This window comes from Opisthocomus hoazin, chromosome 2 (genome assembly GCF_030867145.1).
Source record: "Opisthocomus hoazin isolate bOpiHoa1 chromosome 2, bOpiHoa1.hap1, whole genome shotgun sequence".
Classification (NCBI taxonomy): Eukaryota; Metazoa; Chordata; class Aves; order Opisthocomiformes; family Opisthocomidae; genus Opisthocomus; species Opisthocomus hoazin.
The window spans coordinates 94,252,573-94,273,297 of NC_134415.1; the positions used below are offsets into that span (position 1 = coordinate 94,252,573).

The window sequence follows — 20,725 nt, forward strand, 5'->3', positions numbered from 1 at the left end:
AGTATGCATACTAACTGAAGATTGAATTCTAACTTAAAATAACTTTTTCATTTAAATAAAATCACCCTGTTTATTATACATTATAATACAATAATGCACATTTATTGTTCCTTGTTTGTGTGATACAAGGTAATCCAGCTTTGACTTCTATAATGCACTGCTTTGCAGTCAGAGGTGACGAGGACTTCTGACTGGAGTTTGTTTCTCTTGTCGAAAGAGTCAGCAGTTATTTTTAGTTATCAGCACACCTTCTTCAGTACATCTGGTTTTATTAGTTGTAGTATTGCCAAGGCTTGGTTAGGTAATAAGCAATTGCCTTCTGTTGTGCTTTCCAGTGAAAATTTTTTCTTTACCTTCTGCAGGAAGGACTGTTCAGGTTGCTTGTGATTTTGGTAGCTTTTCGTGAGGCTTGCCTTAGAACATATTTTTTTGGCTTCTGAACCAGGAGTCTTAACTTGCCTGTATGTTTTTAGAAAATACAGACCAGAAAAAACATGATGTTTCCTGGTCACTGCTGGCATTGTATAGCATTAAATGCTGGACCCATAAACGTGATTACATTGCATCTAAACACTTATGCTATGCTAAACATGTTAAATGATCCCCTGCTTCACTCTACAAAACACTTGTGCATTTTTCCTCGTGTTTTGCTAGAAAATAGACAACTGTATATATTTGTAACTTCCATTCTGTCGGACTTTTTATTTGAAATAGTATGTATTTTCTTTTATTGTATCTTTTTTTTATTTGGATCTGATTTCAGTTATTTTTGCTTTGTGCATCCTTTTTCATAATGTGGCTATTCTGTAGTTAGGTCATTAAATCAGAGCTATGCTAGGAATTCTGATCGTAGTCCATCTGTCAGAAAAACGTATACTTCTAATAATTTTTTTGTTACTATTTTGTTAATCCTCAGCTGTGACTTCAGAGGTGATAGTGGATAGGTTATGTATATCATAAAGGAAAAATGAGAGCTGAAGTGTCACAGATGAATTTTGCCGAGGAGTCTCAGCTGTGTATTCTTAAAGCTGTTTGTATAAATTAGGGCAGTACATAACACGAGCGCATGGAGCCTGAGGAAGCTGCCTTCTGCTGGCCACATAGGGCAACACATCGAAGTGTGCATGCCTTCTGGTTTAATGTAAAGAAATGATGAATGGGATAATGCATTGGAAGAAGGATGTAAGGCTTTTTGACCTGTTCCATATAGATTGCTAGAAATGAAGTCTGTTGTCTTCTCCCCTCCACTCCCCTTCCCCCCGTTTCATATACAGGCGCCTTTCGTCATTAATGTGGGAAGTCCGGTACATAGAACATAATACTCGCACATTTAATGAACCTGGAAGTCCTATTGTCAAATCTGCCAAATTTGTCACAGATCTTCTCCTACACTTCATAAAGTGAGTTGCTTCGTAGGTCTGTTGTTGTTCGTGTCTCGTACCAAGGTATTCAGCCTTTTCAGATCTGAATTTTAAAGTGAGATAGTTCCGCAGCTTGAGTAAGATTTTGTCTGCTGTTGGGGCAGAAAAAAATACAGCTTGTTTTGACGAAGAATATGTGAGTTTGCAAAACAAGATGAAGTTTTGCAGTATATCGATTTGCATAGATTGGCGTGGCATTTTATTTCAAGAGACTTTTTCTGCTACATGATAAAAATGGGTCTGAGTATCTTCACAGAAGGAGAGATGTATTTATAGGTAAGTTGGGAGTTCTAATTTTGAGTTTGAATAATGCCTATGTTAATATAATTGTGGGCATTTAATTCTAAAATCTTTACAATATATAATGTGATTGAAAATGGTGTTTGATATGCAAATTTAAAATTGGAGGCTTTTTAGACAACAGAAATAGTAGTTGTCTTCCAGATGTTCTTTTTTTTAATTGTTGTCTACAGAGGAACTCAGTGAGAAATGTTTCAGATTTCTCACAGTCAGTTGACAGGTCTGCAGTCCTAAAGTTTGTAAGAGCTGACTGCGTGTGTCCACGGCCTTGATTTGGTTGTACACAGTGAATGCTGCCTGTCCCGCCTTGTAGAAATAGCAAGATACTTCATTAGTTTAACAAAAATCATGACTTTTTAGTGAATTAGTTTCTCATTGTTAAATTGAGTCTTGTTCTTTATTTCGTGTGTTCTTAAGAACATTAGAATTGCATTGTGTATTTGGAAATGTAGGACTTTGACTCCATACTTAGATCTTTGATCAATCTTTAGTGCTTGTGATTTCTGATATTGGCTGGAGAGTGAAAAATACTTAACTGCTTCAGGTGTTAAAGGTTTTAGTGGAATACACATTAAGGAACACATATGTATCTAAAGGGCTTCTCTAGTACTAATTTTGTTCTTTAACATCTTTGTTCTATGTGGCTTTTTCTTCTGATTAATTAAGCAGCTCAGGCTTTTTGAAGTGTGTGTATTTAATTGGCTTAGCTAAATTAGTGCAATCAATGGATATTCTTATTTAATAATGGCCTATAGCTTGTGTCTATTAATAGACTCATTTAAGTGAACTAGCAATGCATATAAAGCCAAGACTTTTGGGGTTTTTAGGGTTCTAGCTGTAGGCTAGAAGGCTTAGACCATGGAAGGCAAACCCTGAGGTTCTAATGAGAGTGAAATATCTAGATGCCTCCGAGAGTCTGAAGGCTTAGTTGTTAAGTTACGTAAGTTTTTTAAAAAGCAGAAAATTGGGGAGGAAGGGGGGGGTTGCTCGGTTTGGTGGGGTTTTTTTGGTTTTTTTTTTTTTTTTTCTTCTCCTCACCTTCTCCCCCAGCTGTTCTAGTGATGATCGCAGTAGCCTGTATTATGGATTACAATTCCAGTGTAGAGGTGCTGAGTGTTTACTCCTCCTTTTTTCTGGTGATTTCTGTTGCTACATAGTAGAGCACCTTTGGGTTTTCTTTTGTGTAGGAGTTTGGTACGTGTGAAAATCAGTATTTGTTTTCCTGAGTTACTTATGCAGGTTTATGCAGTAACAGTGTTAGTCCTTTAAGACATGAATACCACATTTTAAATGTCTTGCATTGTGGGTGCTAATGTATTTAATTGCACTTATGTACGCTAAATCCACTGTAGTGTTTCTTACAAAGCGAGATGGGTCCCAAAGCACTTTATGCAGTATAGTATTTGATTTTTCCAGTGCTAATAAATTCCTGGGAAAGGATTATGATTTTTAGTTTTAAAACATTGACACTGTCAAGTGGTCTATATTTTACAGAGTGCTGATAATACTTCACAGCTTTTTTGAGCAGAAGATTAGCTTTTCTTATTCCTGTGCTCCTCTTAGTGTTCATATAGCACTAAACACTTTATCATTTTATTTGGGAATGGCTTCATAAACATTTTGCTTATGGTAGGCAAAATACATTTGATTCCATAGGTGAAGATGGAAAATAAATGTTAGTGTGTATTTCTTTTTACACAGAGACCAGAGTTGCTATGACATAATTCCATTATACAATGCAATGAAGAAGAAAGTGTTGTCTGACTCTGATGAGGTAAGTGGTTGTGCCTTAGACGTTGGCGTTGATAGACTGGAGAGACAGGGCCACTCTCTTCTGTCCTGCTGGATGTGAAAGCACTGCTTTCAGTCACTGTAAGGGGGTACTTTTCTGTCAATTAAATTTCTTTTTGTCAGCTGGGAAACTGGGTAAAAACGCAGCCTCCTCTCCTCCTTTAGTTCAAAGAGCTTTAATCGTTTACTGGAGAAGTTAGATGCTTCTTCAGACTTCTGAGAGGCTCTCAAAAGTGATGGTCACATGAAATGCTTCCCAGAGGGACACGGATAGAACTGTGAAGACTCAAATTATAAGTGAAGTATAAGAGAACTACCTACTCATATATGCTTATATTTTTTTAACCTTTTTATGCGACTCATTATCTTGCTCAAAGGAAGAAGAGAAAGATACAAATGTACCAGGAACTTCCACTAGAAAAAGAAAGGTAAATTTTTTTTAATGGTTTGTAGTGCTATAAATAATTAGAAATGCATTTGTAAACAAAGGAATGTAAAACTGAAAATGCTTTTATTGTTGCGTAATCTCAACTTTCAGAACCTCTTGAACTTAGTGACTGAAATGTTGTTCTTCTGAGCTGTTCAACGTAAAAGCATTTTTGTCTGTGCTGCTGCATGTTGTGATTTCTTTAATTAGAATTTTTATCCTCCAGGGTACCTTTTCCGTTAGATTTTGTAAAAACAGCTAGTTTATTTAATATATACTAGACGATACTGTCATTTCAGGATCATCAGCCGAAACGGCGGCTGCGTAATAGAGCCCAGTCGTATGACATTCAGTCATGGAAGAAGCAATGCCAGGAGCTGCTGAATCTCATTTTTCAGTGCGAAGACTCTGAACCATTTCGACAACCAGTGGATCTCCTTGAGTATCCAGTGAGTATTTTAGAACAGGAAGGCTGGTTATAATCCAGTAGTTAGGTGGTGGTTTGGTTTGGAGTTTTTGTGTTGTGAGGTGGTTTTTTTTGTGGTGTTTTTTTGGTTTTGGTGGGTTTTTTTTGGTTTTTTTTGGTTTTTTTGTGGTTTTTGTTTGTTCCCCCCCACCACCTCTTTTAATTGAAACTTCAGGCAGCTGTGTTGGCAGAAATTCTTTTCAGTACTTGGTTGTCACCTGATAATAATGTTTATTGTCTTTCTAAAGTAATTTTAAAAAAATTTTTACTTCTCTCTGAAATACTTCAGTTGCAAAACGTCTTGTATTCAGAGATGCTTTTGCAGTTAAGATCCATCTTTTGTTTTCTGGGTGAAAAATGGTCATTTGTGTAGTGCATATGTTTGGTTGTTGCATGTGTCAAATTTTTTCATGGATCATTTTTTGTTTTCATTTCAAAAGTATAAAAACTAAAAGTAATTTTTACATCACAGTCATTTGGGCTTGATGCGGAAAAAGTACCCACTGAAGAACTGTAGTGAACCATTAACTGTAGTAACAATGACTTACCCAGATTTTGCTTTCTGCCTGGGTTTGTGTAGCCGTGAACAGCCATTTGTAACTACAGAATATTTGTAACGCAGAAGTCTTGTTGCTCTGGATCTTTTTTTAACCTTTTATGCTAGTTTAAATAACAAAGCAAAGGTTTTGCGTGCTTTCCGTCTAGTGTCTCTTAAGATTTTCCTTAAAAAATATCACTCTAAGGTGATGAACTTGGGGGAAATTAATTGTTCCAATTAGAGAAAAGAAATGCATCTCTTTTGGAAGTCACCAGTAGGTCTGTCTTGACACTTCTGCAAGCCATTGGGCACCATAATGTTTGAAGTAACCTAAACTTTATGCCACGGCAACTTGCAAGTGGCCCTTTGTGTCTGAGATGCTCAGATGAGCTGATGGAGAGCACCTTACTAGGTTTGGGCATGAAACACTCTGCTCTCTGGTGTCACAAACCTGTTTAATGTTCAGAGGCACTCGCACATGTTCGATTTGCTCTGATGGATTAAGTTAACTATTTGGTTAATTTTGATATTTAAGCTTTTTGATGTATGGCTGTTCCTCTGTTTCTTCCATAGCCTAGAAAAAAGTTCTGTCTTTGGCTTAAATAGGACCCTGCTCAAGCCTGTGCAGTTTTCATTATTTTAATACTACTTTCCTAAATTGTTAGGTCTCTATTTGGGAAACTGCTCAGGTTCAGCAGGGATGTGCTAAGCTACTGTGATCACATTCAAATATTTAAACTTTGTATTTTAAAGCTAATAGGTAAAAACAGTATTAGGCTTAGAACCAAGTTTGAGCTGTTAAGCCGCCCAGAGAGCTTGTGGTGACATTGTCGTATCACAGTTATCGTTGTGACAATGTGTCAGTAACATAACCCTTAAGGCACAAAATTTTGAGCTCTGTATTTCAGTAAATCTGTTTACAAAATTAATTAAATCTTGTATCGGTTAACTTCTAACCGTGATCTTGCTGAGTAGTCTGTGAGGAGGTACATTGTGTATGAACAGAAAGAAGCAAAATGTCTTTAGCAGTCTTCCATACCTATTTAAAGGGGACAGTTGATTTAAACAGGTTTATCAAATGCATCCTAATAAAAATGGTGCATTAGGACTTGGGAAAAAATTTGTAATACATTACGTTGCTATTTCTTAACAGGATTATAGAGATATTATTGACACTCCGATGGATTTCGCTACTGTTAGAGAAACGCTGGAAGCTGGCAACTATGAGTCACCGATGGAGTTATGTAAAGACGTGAGACTTATTTTCAGCAATTCCAAGGCCTATACACCAAGTAAAAGGTCAAGGGTAAGAGTTTCTTTTTTTTGTTGTTGGAAAGATATCTGAAAAATACAGGACAGAAAAGGAGACAATGTAATTGACTACTTAAAAACAAGTTTAATTATTTCTTAATTATTACATCTTCAAACGTGAGTATTTCTGAGAAAGTAGTATAGCTTTGTATTTTAAAGGAAATGAATGTATGCTGTTTAAATGCCTACAGTTCTTAGGTGTTGCAGGTTGTTTCAAATGTAAATATTTGAAAGTGGATCTAAAGGGAGAGTCACATGGAAGGAAAGATCTGTAGAAACATGATTGTGGGTACAATAGTGGAATTTAACTGATATTTTGGGGAAGAAACTATATTTTCAAAAAACACACAGAGCCTCGAACTCCTCCGCTTTGGTGGTTGCCCCGAACAAATACCCGGGTATAGAGAGTAGAGGATAATGAAATTCTGTGCTGTTCACTGGTATGCAGTCAGACTGTAATGAAGCACTTTAGATTTCTGGGAAACAGAACTGTTTAGATTAAACATGAGCCTACAGAGCCATTCTTACCCAGCTGACACTGACATGCCCTGCCAGTGGTAGAGTTGATGTTTTCTCTCAAATTGACCTATAGGTGCAGTGTCAGGTAGCAGTGAAAGTTACAAACATACACTTACGCATGTTCAAGGCTTCTGTGTAGCTCTCCCTCTACTGATACGCATTAGGTGTTTGACTAGAATTATTAATAGCTTTTATGTTTGGCTGTTCTAAATAGCAAATTAATCATCAGGACTTTATTATCTTAAAATGCAGGGACAAATACCATAGTAGGTGACTAGCAAGGAGGACTGATGAGTGGCTGGTCTCTCTTCGGTCAGTAATAGATGTTCCCCCTCACTGTTCAGGCTGCCGGAGAATCAGTCTTTCAGTTGCAGCGAAGGGCAGGGCTTTTGGGGCGGGTCTGGATTGTTTTGTGGTTTTTGTTTCTCTTTGTGATCTCCTCAAACCAAGACAGGAGAATGCTTGGCTCGCTGTGGTTTCACAGATTCTTCTGACATTTGTGCTTTTTCCTGTTCCTTCCAAACAGACTAGTATAGTAGCAAACTTGTAGCTTTTTTTTTCTTTTACGTAGAAGTGGAAGGTTCTGATATCAAGAATTTTAATATTCCAGAACCTACGTACTTTTGGTTCATGCAGTGCATAGTTGTTGAATGGTTGATGTTTTTATTCTGACTTGTCTCATTCCGTGATATTTTTAGCATCTTACTTTACATCACCGATGCTTACTTGAAGAGTAAACCTAAACCTGTCAGCTTTTTTTTCTTCCTTAGCACATTAGATATACATTTTAATATAGGTTTTTACATATTTTCTTACGTGATGTCTTTGGATGTCCTCTCCAGTGATGCATGCAGAATCTCTCACGTTTGTAGCACTCAGTTTGTCTGGTGTGTCGTTACGTACGCAACTGTTTAATATTGTCTTAGTGTTTCATAACCTAAGAGGGTGCTGTGTCTCCTCTCAAAGCATCTGGACAGCTCACTTTCATGGTTCAGAATTAATAGCAACTGTGCTCAAATCATTAGTTGTGATCTAAACTGAGTTTGACTGGGTTTCTCTGTAAATCATCCAAGGCGGGGGGGGGGGGGGGGGGAAGAAAAATGTGCACCCTTACATAATTCTAATACATTTATTGTACCTGTTGCAACTAACTCACTGGTAGTATCAGTTCATCCGTAAGAGGGATAGACTGATGTCCAAATATAGGGTATAAGGATGCAACTTCATACAGAAGAAAATCAGATTTTTTGATCCAGTAAAATTCAGTTGAGGATCTCTCCATGTGGTTTCTGCTGAAGCTAGAAAGGGATGCGTTCTGGAAGGGCAGTTGAAAAGGTGGCTTTTCTGATTTTCCTTTTGTGTGTGATCTTCAGTTGTAATACACTTTTCAAAACCACGAAAATAGTTTAAGCAAAGCTACACATGGATTAGTGTAAATTTGTTGAGACAGACTGTAAATTTACTTAAAACATTTCCATATTAATGACTTTACTTTTCTAGCTATTGTTTAATGATAAATAAGTAAAATGATGCTTGGGAGAAGCATACAATTTGCTTGTTTACTGGCTTTTCCTTTTTAGATCTACAGCATGAGTTTGCGCCTTTCTGCTTTCTTTGAAGAACACATAAGTTCTATTTTGTCGGATTATAAATCTGCCCTGCGATTTCATAAAAGAAATACAATAAAGAAACGAAGGAAAAAAAGAAGTAGAAGCAGCTCGGTTTCCAGTAGTGTTGCATCCAGGTACATTAATTCCTTTACAGTATTCAGGAAATGCTGCACAAGTTTGACATACCTGAACAGTAGAACTTAGTGTGGTTTTTGCTTAATACATTCCTTACTATTCCTTATATCGCAGAATGATAGCTTTGGCATGCTATGATGTGGAAGAGTTTTAAACTGTACTTAGAGCTATCCTAGAGTAAGTGCTTAAAATTCAAATAACTGCTAAACATGTACAGTAAAACAGCATCTTTAGGATAGTGATGGGATCATGCTTTGTCATTTCACTGTAGCATTTATTGTAAAGATTCACTTTTCAGAGGCTCACAACTACATGAATTTCCACAGTAAATGTCATATTTTTAACATACTTCATACAGAGATGATTGTTTTACACCCATGATCTCAGACACTTATTTTTATTTATTCCTGTAAAATAAAAAAGTAGTCATCCAGGATCCAATTGTTACTCCTCTTGCAGCCCTGAAAGGAAGAGGAGATTCATAAAACCTCAGCTGAAGGCAGAAGCTTCTGCCAGCTCTTCGTCTTCTGCAGCTGCACGGTCAGCAGCGCTGAGACATCCTCCGCCTCAGATGAATGGAAAAGCAGCTGAAGCCTCTTCCCTTGTGCGGACTAGAAGCAATAGGGGGTTAACAGATGCGGCTGTTCCAGAGCAACCATCAACTTCTTCAGGAGCAAAGCCTTTAACCATAAAGCCTTTAATTACAAAGCCTAATACTGCTGCAGGGTCAGGAAAGTCAGGCAAGTGTGCTGGGGGGGGTTGTTTTTTGTTTTTTTTTCAAGGCTGTAAAAGTTTTAAACGTAAAACTTGCTTTTTGGAAATCTGTTTCAGTGAAGACTGGTTCTCTTTTCAAGCTGCTGGGCCTGTGACGTTCTTCAGGGGAAAACTGAATGAGTTAGACTGTTACTTTATCCAGGAAGCTTTCTCACTTCTAGATCTGTGATTCAAATTGTTTGTTCGTAGTAGAACATGAATTCCTTTTTAGCCAGGTAAGATTGAGTGTAGTATAAACTACTGAACTTGATTTTTTTTTTTTTTTCTTTTTTTGTCCTTCTAGTACTGGAGAATTCAACCAAACATTCCAAGAACCAGAGCATTGTATCCATCCCTAGTCAATCTGATTACAGTCATAACACTAGGAATAACTCCACAAGAGAAAATCCTGAGAAAGAGAAGCAAATCAAGCGCAAAGTAAAATCTTCCACTGTTAATCAACAAGGTACTGAGTTTCTCTGCAGCTTCCCCCCCCACCCAGTTATTGATGTAGTGGCTGTAGTGTTGTACTTCAGTTGTGATAATTTGGGGGTGGGGATATTTAATATGCATTATGATCTAGAAGAATAGGGAAGTCTAGTGGAACAATTCAGTCACAGTTACTTTCCTTCTTGATAAATTAGCGTGTTTTTAACTACTCTTAGCACCATTTCCATGGTGTGAGAACTGTGTTGTCTAGCCAATTTTGATACCTTAACATATCTGTAACTTCACTTAAATCATTACAAGGGTGGTGTTATGAGCTCTCAGATTCCAAAGCAGATTTCTGCAGGGTCACACTTTAAACCCTGTGGGTTTTAGCTAATAAAACTTCTGTGGGTTATATTTGGGTCAGTAAAGCTGAGTGTGACGACACTCTGCCCAACCACAAGCGTAAAGTTGAGAGCATCCCAGCTGCAACTTCGCTCTTTCATTTTTTGCCACGTCAAAACAGATCTATGCAGCGTTCACTGCTTCTGTTCAGTGTGTTTGTATTGATTGATCGGACCTAGTTTCACGTAGTCTTCTGACTGAACTTGCCTGGTCTTTTGATGTCTGGATACCTTAAAACTCCAAGCTTCTGTGGAGTTTGACCTAAGATCTCCTAGTCACAAAAGCTTTCCTGTTTATGAAGGAGCTTTGAACTGTTACGAAGCTGCTGTGAAGCAGCTAGGTACACTAAGCATCTTTACTCTGAAGATGGAGAAACAGTAGGCTGAAAATTTGGCCCCACCTAATTAATCTGGTTACTCCTTGTACTCCTCCTCTCCCTGAGGACTATTTGTCTGTCTTAATCTTCCGTGCTTCTGAAAAAGCAGATTGTGGCCTGTTAATTCATCTGCCCATTCCTTGCAAGCTTTCTCACAAAGACCTCAGCTGTTACCATATAGCGTGGCTAAGTACGCACCCGTAGTAGGCCTGGCTCTCTGGTCATGCCGGAGGTATCTGCATGTTGTTGAGGTGATCCTGTCTCTCCTGTGCATCAACTCGTACGACAGCGGAGGCCGGTGCTTCTCGTGCGTGAGGGGGCACATTTGAACACAGCAGGAGCTGTGTGTGGGTGTTCTGTCAAAGGACTGCATGAACTATTGCGATGGCTGCAAGTCTGTTCCTGGTAGTGTTTTAGGCAAGGGCTGTGGTATCAGAAGTGTCTGTCCACTGGTGTTGTGTAAGCCAAGAAAAACACTTGAGCTGTTCCTTTTGTTTCATTTTTTTCTGTTTTTTTCTTTTTTCTTCAAGCTACCTTGAGCTAAACCCAGCTAGAAGTTTGAAGCTCTTTGAGCACTGCTTTGGGTTTCTTAGATTCTGACAGATTGGCAATCGCTGTGAATCCATTCAGATATTTTAGTAAGAGTTTTACTAAGGCAGTGTGAAAACGAATGTAAATGCAAATCTGTTACTTGCTAAGTGCTCTCATCTCTTTACAGCAGATTGCAAGAATAATGCTTTGGCATCGGGAAGCATTCAGGTAAATGGACACGGAGGACAGCCTTCGAAACCTCCCGTGAAAAGAGGTCCCGGACGGAAACCGAAGGTGGAGACCAATAACAGTAGCTGTGAAGTGGTGCACAAGAAAAGAGGCAGAAAACCAAAAAAGCTACAAATTGTTGAACAGCAAAAGGCTGCAGAGCAGAATACAATCCAGACCACAAGGGATATACCAGAAGAAGCCTCTGCTTCTACTGCATGCAATTCTCTTTCTGAAAACAATATGAAGGAAGACTTGTTACAAAAAAAAGGCCGTGGGGGTAGAAAGCCAAAAAGGAAGATGAAGACCCATCAGCCAGGCTCGGACCTCGTAGTTCCTGCGAATGTTAAAATGCAAACAAGAAGCAGGAGGAAAAAGATAGATGAGCCTATGGAGGAAGGATCTGAAGAGCTTAAAGATTCTGAGCCTCACATGAGAACTAGAAACCAGGGTAGGAGGACAGCCTTTTACAATGAAGATGACTCTGAGGAAGAGCAAAGGCAGCTATTGTTCGAAGACACCTCCCTAACTTTTGGAACGTCTAGCAGAGGCAGAGTCCGAAAGTTGACTGAAAAAGCAAAAGCTAATTTAATCGGTTGGTAATTTTTACCAAGGGTTTTACTTCAGAATGCTATGAAGCAGGTACAGTTAAGGAACAGCAGAACAGACTTCTGCTTCCCTGCTGCTATTATGGGTTAGAAGAACACGTTCTGATTTGGGGAGAAAAATTTAGCAAAAAATAAACTGAAAGAACATTCTTTGAAAGAAATATATATTTTAAACTTTTGCTATTTATTGCCCTCCAAATAGGTTATGCATTTCAAGAGTCATTTTGTTCACGGTTGAGAATAATTGAAGCAATTTCTGACTGACATACGGAGTTGAGCACTACTCTGCTCAAGTAGTGCGTAGTATCTCCACACAATTAAAAAAAGGTGGTAGAACTTCTAATGCCACAAGCTGAAAACAGAAGTCTATTTTTGACCAAGCAAGGTACACTTTGATTGTAAAGTCAGGTTGCCCAGGAAGGCATATTTTGGCAAAAAGTGGCAGTAAATTCACTTACATTTCTATTAAATACAAAAATACCAAACTTTGCTAATCTGGAAACGCTTAATTTCAGTAGTGATGGAACGTTCAAGTGCAAAAGAAGCCTAGCACAGGCTGTTGGTTTATCCAAGTTCTGCCAAACATAGCAAAAATGTAATCACAAGTATATATATATCCACATTGGAAAAAGTTTGACTAATGTCTAATTTTTCAGACCTTGATTCTTGTATCAATCACTAAATCTCTGTTTATTGTGCCAAAGACTGAGAATCAGTGCAGTGGAAAGCCTTTTTTTCTTTTCGAGTGTCAGTACAGCATACCATTTGCAGTGATAAAAGCTGTGTATTGTTTTAAATAGTAAGTTGTTAACATTGTTCTGAAATGTATCCTTTTTGGTACTTTTGGTAGAAAATAATGCACTGGTGGGGTCCTTTGACAGAGATGTTTTAGACACAATGTATAATTGGTTAAAGGATTCAAGGAAATTACAGGACAGGTATGGAATTATGATGTTTACTTTCCGATCCAGATTGATTGTTGTTTCTACAACTTTAGACGTGCTTAGGAGGCTAAAATGACCTACAAAGAAGAGTGTATGTGTATATATTAATATATACATAAACACATACATATAAAATATTACCCAGGTATAAATTTTTTTCAGGATTTTTTAGATAGCACTAGAATTGAAAATAAATTTTAAAATGTCATACTTTATAGTTTAATTTTAAGGGGAAGATTGGTTATTTTCAATTATTAAGGTTAAAAGGCCAAATCACTTTTTATGCAATCATGTTTTATACAGTGGTCTCATTGCACATTGTGTTTTTCTGCACTTTTTATGGTATATCACGCTGACATAAGTCAATATACACCCTAAAGAAAAATTCCATTTAATGATTGTGCCTTGTATTCTATTATTTCTTGCATCCTTAGTAAAATTAAGTTGTCTATTGTAAATGATAACTATATGACTTAGGGGAATGTATTGTTATATGTACTGCTCTGGAAAAGACAAGCAGTTATTTATTTGTTTATGGTACCTTTAGTTATTTTATACCTTTGCAAACAAACTTTAATACCATTTTCTATCACTTAAAAAAGTATTGTCCAGTTTTAAGGAAAAAAATACATAAGTAGTCATTTTCTGAGATCTGGTATGGTACAAAAATGTAACCAAAATTTTCTGGTTATACATTATTTTAGAAGCTTGGGTAGTGTGAAAGATTTTTTTTGTGTGTGTGTGTGTGACCCTAACTTATCTGAAAAAAGAAACCTGAAATGAAACCTCAATTCTGTACACCCTTACTTTATAATTGGGTTTTTTTTTTTTACAAACATCATCTGCGATATCTGGAAGGAAGGGCATACAGAATTAAGACCTTAAATTTGCACAGATTCTGTATACTTATCTGAGGCCTGTTTCATCACTCTTTATTTCTGTTACAAAAGAGCTTCAATGGTTGAACAAAGAACATTGGTATCTGGCACCGAGAGGAGAACAGAAATACGCTACTGTGGATGGCAGCTTGGTATCCACCATACCTAGTTTTCTGTAGTTCATTATGCATTTTGCTGCAAAAAATGACTAAAATATTTTCCAGATCCTCATTGAGTTGTGATGGATATGAATTTGGGGAGCAGGGATTAGTTTGCATTTAATTTGTTGGCGTATGTATTTTTTTTTCTAACAAGTATTTATCGTTCAGTTAAAATGGAGTCACTAAACGTGTGGTAAGGTAACCAGCTATGGTCGTACAGTTGCAATACAGCTTCACAATTCAAAGCTAATTGATTCTACTTGTTCATTTTCTCAAATCTCACTGATGAAGGCAATCAATTGAAGATGTGTAATTTCCTGATGTTATCTGCATTATAATATATGAAATAGATTATATCTAAAATTCAACTTCTGTATTTACTCCATTTGTAATAATGTTTTATATGGCATGTTTATGTATATATTTATATATTGAAAATACCTTGTATGTAAGTTTCAGAGACTGAAATAATATGCGTTCCCTTAACAGTAGGTAGAAAATTGTACATCTTAATTTTAGGAGAATAGAAGGCCTTACCTGCATAACATGGGTACTGCTTCCCACCCAGTAACATCGGTGACTTTAGCCAGTAATTTTTTAATTCATGTTAGACACGTAAAGGTTTTTCCTTTTAAAGTAAATTGTGGATAACTTGGGTTAATTTTTTTATAGAAGCAACTCTAAAAATTTATTAGAAATTAACACCAGCTTTATTTAAAAGTTATATTTTTGTAATTTAATTTCACTAGGTTGCAAACTTTTATTTATGAGACTTTAGTCACCATCAGACTGTGCATTTTGATCGGGGAAAAATGTATAATTTGAGGTTGTTGTGACGTACTGTATCAACACAGAAAAAGAGCTTTTGATTACAAAGTCTTAAGTTTTTAAATGTGAGCAATAAACTATTGGTCGATGTTCTTGAAATAATTTAAGAACTATAGTTATATGCATGTTTTATAATGCCATCTCAAGTACCTAACAACTGGTATCAAAATCTCATGTGCTTGCTTCACATATGCGTTGTAAATATTCCATAGGTTCATAGTCACATACATGCAGACCATCTTACCGACCCGGCAGCAGTTAACACAGTTTGTTTTCACTGAATTCATTTATATTTGACATGGATATGAGGATACTGGTCTGGTATTTCTACTCTAATCTGGGAAATGTTAGCATTGGTATTTACCGCTGAGTGGTATCTTAATGGCAGTGTGTTCTCTAACTACCGATGAGGAAGTAACTTCTGTTCTGTGATAGCCGCCTGCTCCGAGTGTTTGAACAGAAATCACTGCACCTGCGCCTACACGCGTAACAACTCTTCAGCCGTTTTGTTTCTGTTGTTAGTGCGTGCTCTGGGAACTGAACTTCAATTCTGCCACTGTGGTGTTCACTACTGTCAATCCTGAACTAGAGCTCTTTGTCACTCGGCAATGCCCAGTGACACAGCTTTACAGAAAAATGTCTTCCTCCAGTGATGAGACTGCTGTGATATGTATTTGCAGATGTTTATTTGTACAGTGTCCGGTTTGTACGTGTGCTCAGTTTGTTGATAGACTTGTAAGATTGAGTTGGTTGAGTTAAATATTATTATGGCTTAATATTTGTAAAACTATTAATTGATAAAGGACCCTGATACAGCACGTAGGATCTATTAATATCTATTAAAAAGAATAAATTGTAGTGTAGAGACAACTTACTCGCTGTATTGCTGTACAAATATTTTTCAAATACCAGTTCTGATTCTGTGCCAGAGGCTTTTGTCTTACCAAAAAAAAGACTACTTACAACACAAAAAATAGTCTGTCCATTCAGTAACTTCAAGTTTGTTACGATTTTTACACCGCATTGTTAAATCTTTTGCTCACATTTGTTGGATCAAGGACTACAAGTAAATGCTTCAGCGTGTAATTTGGATTTAGGCACATGTTAAATGGTTGACTGGTTCTGTAAAAGCAACAGGCTTAACTGGACGGGACCCTTTCACCCCATACTGACGCAGTAGATTGCAGGTTAGTGTGTTGTAAGCTCACTTTCAGCAGCGTTCGCATTTAATTTGAAGCATGCGAATCTTGCTGAGGTAATTTTAACACATTGCTGGTCAATCAAGATGCAGCCATACCGCAGTCTTTACATTGTCTCCTGAGGCCTTGCCTTCCTCTGAAGTAACGTATTTTGTCCACGGTAGTTTTTCAAAGGTTTTTCTTTTTGCCTTTTCTTTTTTTAACACAGTGGAGTGTTTAACAAGACTTCAAATACAGCTCTGCAACAGTGCTGTGATACAGAAGGTAGAGGGCTTTATAACCTCGCCGAGGAACAGCAAAAGCTCATTTTCTGTCTACTACCTAATGAAGACAAATTAACTGTGTAAAATTACTATATAATATATTTTCTTTTATCCCTGGAGTTCTTGCAACGGGTTGGTTTCCAAGGGGACTTAGATATTCAACTGATAAAAGGGCTGTTAGTTTTCTGCTGTAAATTATTGTATATAAAGTGTATTAAATTTCATAAAACTGGCCAAGGCTTGATAGTGTGTTCCCAATAACAAATCTGGTATTGACAGCTTACATTGTTTCCTGTTTTTGAATCGGGAATACAGCTTGTACACTTCCTGCGGTTTCTGGGGGAAATAACAGGTACCTTTCCAGTTAGAGCTAACCTCTAGGTGCTCTTGCCTTTGTGCTAATTTTAATGTGGGAATTTGCCATGTCACTTTACAGTGTGTTAGTGGAGGAAACACTCCAGGAAAGCTAGATTAAAAGACATCTTAAATTGCGGAAAGAGGCCATTAGCTGGCTTTCCCCCCCACCCCTCCCCAAGGGTCTAACAGCCTCGAGGCGCTCTAGAAAGAAACCTTATATGCTGCAATAAAAATAAAGGTGAATAAATTTAGCTTTTAGGGAGTAGGAAGTGAGACAAGTAGGCATTTGGAGCCTTTTTAATGCAGATAAATACATCAGGAAATTCACTTCAAATAATGCAAACAGTACATTTTAGGGAGGGAAGGTAGTACCATACCGTGAGTTTCTACCCTGAAAGAACAAAGAATGAGGTCATACAAATTAGGAGTAGAAAGAAGCACAAGTACCTATCATGTACACAGGCCTGTATCACGTACGTGTACTACTTTGTGCTTACAACTGCGTGTGTTGGTTTGCTAATACGTGGAGACCGTACAGAAGTTACATTTTTGGACCATACTAAAACTGCAGAAGTGTGGCGGACAACTGGATAATGATCTTGCGTGAATAAAATTCTGTCATAATGTTTAAATATGTATAGAATGGAGCTCAACTTCGAGGAAATGACCTAGAAAGGTTAATTTTGAAACTGACACATTTTCAGATTAAAAATTATGCTTATTTTGTACAGAATTATGTAAAACACAAATCTGTTGTATGTAATGAGTAACAGTTTTGAAAACTATAATTCTTTAGCTTTATCAAGGTTTTTTTCCTTCCATAAATCTGGATTATCATGTTATAACCTGAAGTATCTCACCAGGATAACAGTGCCCTTTCTTTTTGTACATATGGATTGGAAATTTCTTTACTGTTATGTGGACACTTTCTATGTTAGTTTTGATGCATAATACTTTGAATCCTTTTATACAAACTAGAATGTATGTGTAAGAATTACTGTCACTGCAATGTAGTAACTACAAACTTATTTTTAAATAAATAGAAAACATGTTTTTCTAAGCTGTCCAATAGTGTGTGTTTCTGTCCAGCGAGTCGCTGTGTTGTGGGACAACGGCTTCTGTGTTCTTCAAAGCAGCCTGAAACCAGCTCGTTTTGATCCCTTGTGGAATACGGTATTAGAGGTACCTGGTGGTACAGTATAGTGTATTACGTGGGAACAGACAATAACCAAAGCACACACACTGATAAAAAAATTGCTACTTCGTAGGGTTTTTCACTAAAAAACGCAGTTCTGGAGGCAGTAGAAAGGCACGAACCTCTGGCCCTGAAGACACTACGTTGTCTGTCCTCTTAGCTCACTTCTGCTTGTGCTGCTTCAACCTCCAAGAAGCCATTCCTGTCCAGGCGACAGCTGGCTGTACCAGAGCCGCGTCCAGTCTGTGTCCAGTCTCTGCCTCCCAACAGCTCCAGAAGCAGCCAGAAACAACTAAGCAGAGAGAAGTCCCCCACCTCCCTGCAGGCAGAGGGTCGGTCCTCCAGCCTAGTTGTCCTGAAGGGGTGATGCGCAGGAAAGCCAGTGCAGGACGTGGCTTCTCCGTCCTGCAAGGTTGGTTTGCTTCTATCCACGCGTTTCTGCTGAATAGATGTGAAAAAAATGTTTGGTGTTTCAAGTACTGCACCATGTGGGTTCTGTTTAATTTCACGTGTTGCTTATCAGATGATCTTTTCCTCCCTTAGGTGGAATCACAAGGAAGCAATCGCAGAAACCCTTACTGGCCTCGCCGATGCAGGTACGTGCTGCCGAGCAGCGGGATCAGGGAGCGGCCAGAGCAGAACGAACAGAGTTCACTGCAGCTTCCCAGAGGTGTCCACTATGGAGTCTGCGGCAAAAGCAAGACTGGTTTTAGCACTTGAGGAAAAACCTCTGGTGTCTGAAGTATCTGTGTGCATTTTCGTAATTGGGGTGTTCTGCTTGGAGAGAAATAATTTTAGAATACTGAAAATGCAACATGCTTCTTCCGAGGTTTCTGTTAAGTGCTGGTGATGGTAGTTTTCCTGCGTACGCATCTTCAGTGTTACAGTATTGTAATAATAGCGGTGTGCTCTTCCAAAAACAAGCCACCCCAGGTGCAGGGTTTCAGTTTTAGGTCTGGTGGTAGTTTTGTTAATGTGAATAGTCTTAACCAGGTCACGATTGTTTATTTCTTCTAAGGGAGATTTTGTAAGAAGTCTGCAGTCTTTTCTTTTTAAAAGATCTTTTTCTGTGTAACTTCATACAGAATCCTTAAAATACCGTCATATCCCAGTTCTCTCTCCTCACTTGTGTGACAGTTGTCTTTTTGAAACCTACTGTGGTTATCTGAGTAGGAACCAAGACTTTGCTTAGGATTAACAGATGCTGTGAAATGTTGGTATCTGACAGCTAGATGATGAGTGTGCCAGTACTAATGCTTCATTACCTCGTTAATGCTATTTAGTCCTGTTAGATCATAATGCCCCTTAAATGAAGGAAGTGGTGTATGATTGTTGAAGCTGACCATCTTGTTCTCGAAGTGAGACGTTCTTGTACCAAAACTTGTGTTCTCCCCTGCTCTGGCAATCAACATGATCTTCAGAAAAGAGCGTGTTTGTCATTTTTCCAAAAGACAAATGAGCAAAGTGTAATGCCTTTAGAAATTAATCAGTGCTTCTGTTTGAAGCACATGTGAAAATAAAGCAAATGCCGGAAAACTAAAACCAGCAAGCAATGTGGAAGGTGACTGGAATTTAAATAGTGTATAGTTGAGTTATTGTATACAAAATTAGCATGCAAAATGTAATTTTTGTGGGTTTTACTAATGTGGACAGGAAACTCAAAGCCCAGACTGTCAGGTTGTTTCTCTAGCTCTGAGAAATCTTGTGTGTTAGACATCTGCACAACAGGCTTAACTGACTCTTTTGCACAAGAGTCTGTAGCGAGGACTTTCGAATCCTGTCTCATACTTTGAATTCTGTGTGTGCGCTGAAGGGAGGACAGGGTAGAGAATTTTGCAGTGCGGTTTCTGATCTGGTAACAGCCCTCCAAATTTCCTTCATGCTTCCTTGTCTCAGAAATGGGGAGGTTTTATCTAAACTTGGTCTTATCTCCTGTTTTACTTCAGCTTGTAGGCACATCAGTGAAAAAACAAGAGAAAGAGGAATCAAGAGCAGAGGCAGGTAACCAATTCATTCAGCATCACGTTTCTGCAGAGGGATATTCCTGAAGATACTGAGTTCAAACTAAATGTTAGTATTGGAGGGCCAGAGAGCCTTATCTGTTAATTTGTGCTTTACCTCAGGTCTCTGAATTTGAACAAGGATATTCAAGATAATAAAGGCTGTAACGTAAAATGCAATACCAGTTAGAATATGACTAAAATATTGGAAAAAATGCTTTATTCACATTCTACAGTAGAGCAGTCTAGTGAGGCTATTTTTCTCATATTTGAGCACCCTAATTCAAAATTTGAATTCTCTGTATTATTAAGGAGGGTGGTGTAAGCTTCCACGAACTGCTAAGAAAGGGAATACAGCTGTCAAAAACTTCCCATTGCCCAAGGTTTTATGTTGAGGACATTTACAGAACAGAATTACTTAAAACGGTCAAACTGATTCGTGATCAAGCCAGCATCCTTCAACACACTGCGTATTTTTACCCAACTAGAATCTCGGCACGAAGAGCTGGGTGCATGTGCACTCTCTGCTATTGCTGTCTTTCGGTGACATCGGCTAATCCAAATGCAGAAGTACTTTGGGAAGGATTAAAAATCTAGTACTAGAAACTTTTATTCTGTTTAATGGTTGTAAAGGGTTTGAGGTTGTAAAATGTGTGTTAATGCTGAACTCTTCTGACAGATATAAGGGAAATGAGAGGTTAAATTATTTAGGAAAATGTTTAGAAAATTCATGTAAGCTTTGCCTTAAGAAAGGCAGATCATCTGACATTGTCTTATGGACAGGATTTTCTTTGTGCATGCTGATTTATGAAGTTGTAATTTTCCTCTGGCTTTGGAAATGTTCCAAGAAAACGCTTCAGTCTGTGTAGCATTGCTTCTAGCCTTTTTACAAAACCTACATTCGTATAAAACTTCTTGTGAGCTTTGGACCTGATTTTTGTGCTTGTCTTGGTGCCCTTGTCTCCCTGTTAAGCCTCCTCTCCCCTCCTCAGCGGATTGTTGTTATCAAGGAAAACTCTCAGCAGAAATGCAGCTCGCTGAGTAACATTTCC

The 20,725-nt window shown here is 37.9% G+C and overlaps 1 protein-coding gene across 4 annotated transcripts in view; it reads left to right on the top strand.

Annotated features, from left to right (window-relative positions):
• The window catches only part of PHIP (PHIP subunit of CUL4-Ring ligase complex), a 122,366-nt gene extending 104,828 nt beyond the window's left edge, over window positions 1–17,538 (top strand). For 3 of the 4 annotated variants that reach the window (XM_075414472.1, XM_075414474.1, XM_075414475.1), the window contains 9 exons: window positions 1,275–1,400; window positions 3,423–3,495; window positions 3,890–3,940; window positions 4,239–4,388; window positions 6,097–6,249; window positions 8,354–8,517; window positions 8,978–9,258; window positions 9,576–9,737; window positions 11,200–17,538. In XM_075414472.1, coding sequence (XP_075270587.1) covers window positions 1,275–1,400; window positions 3,423–3,495; window positions 3,890–3,940; window positions 4,239–4,388; window positions 6,097–6,249; window positions 8,354–8,517; window positions 8,978–9,258; window positions 9,576–9,737; window positions 11,200–11,843 — 1,804 coding nt within the window. In that variant the 3' untranslated portion in view covers window positions 11,844–17,538. The remainder of the gene's footprint in view (window positions 1–1,274; window positions 1,401–3,422; window positions 3,496–3,889; window positions 3,941–4,238; window positions 4,389–6,096; window positions 6,250–8,353; window positions 8,518–8,977; window positions 9,259–9,575; window positions 9,738–11,199) is intronic. The other variant, XM_075414473.1, reaches the window with a different exon arrangement.
• The last annotated feature ends 3,187 nt before the right edge of the window (window positions 17,539–20,725 follow it).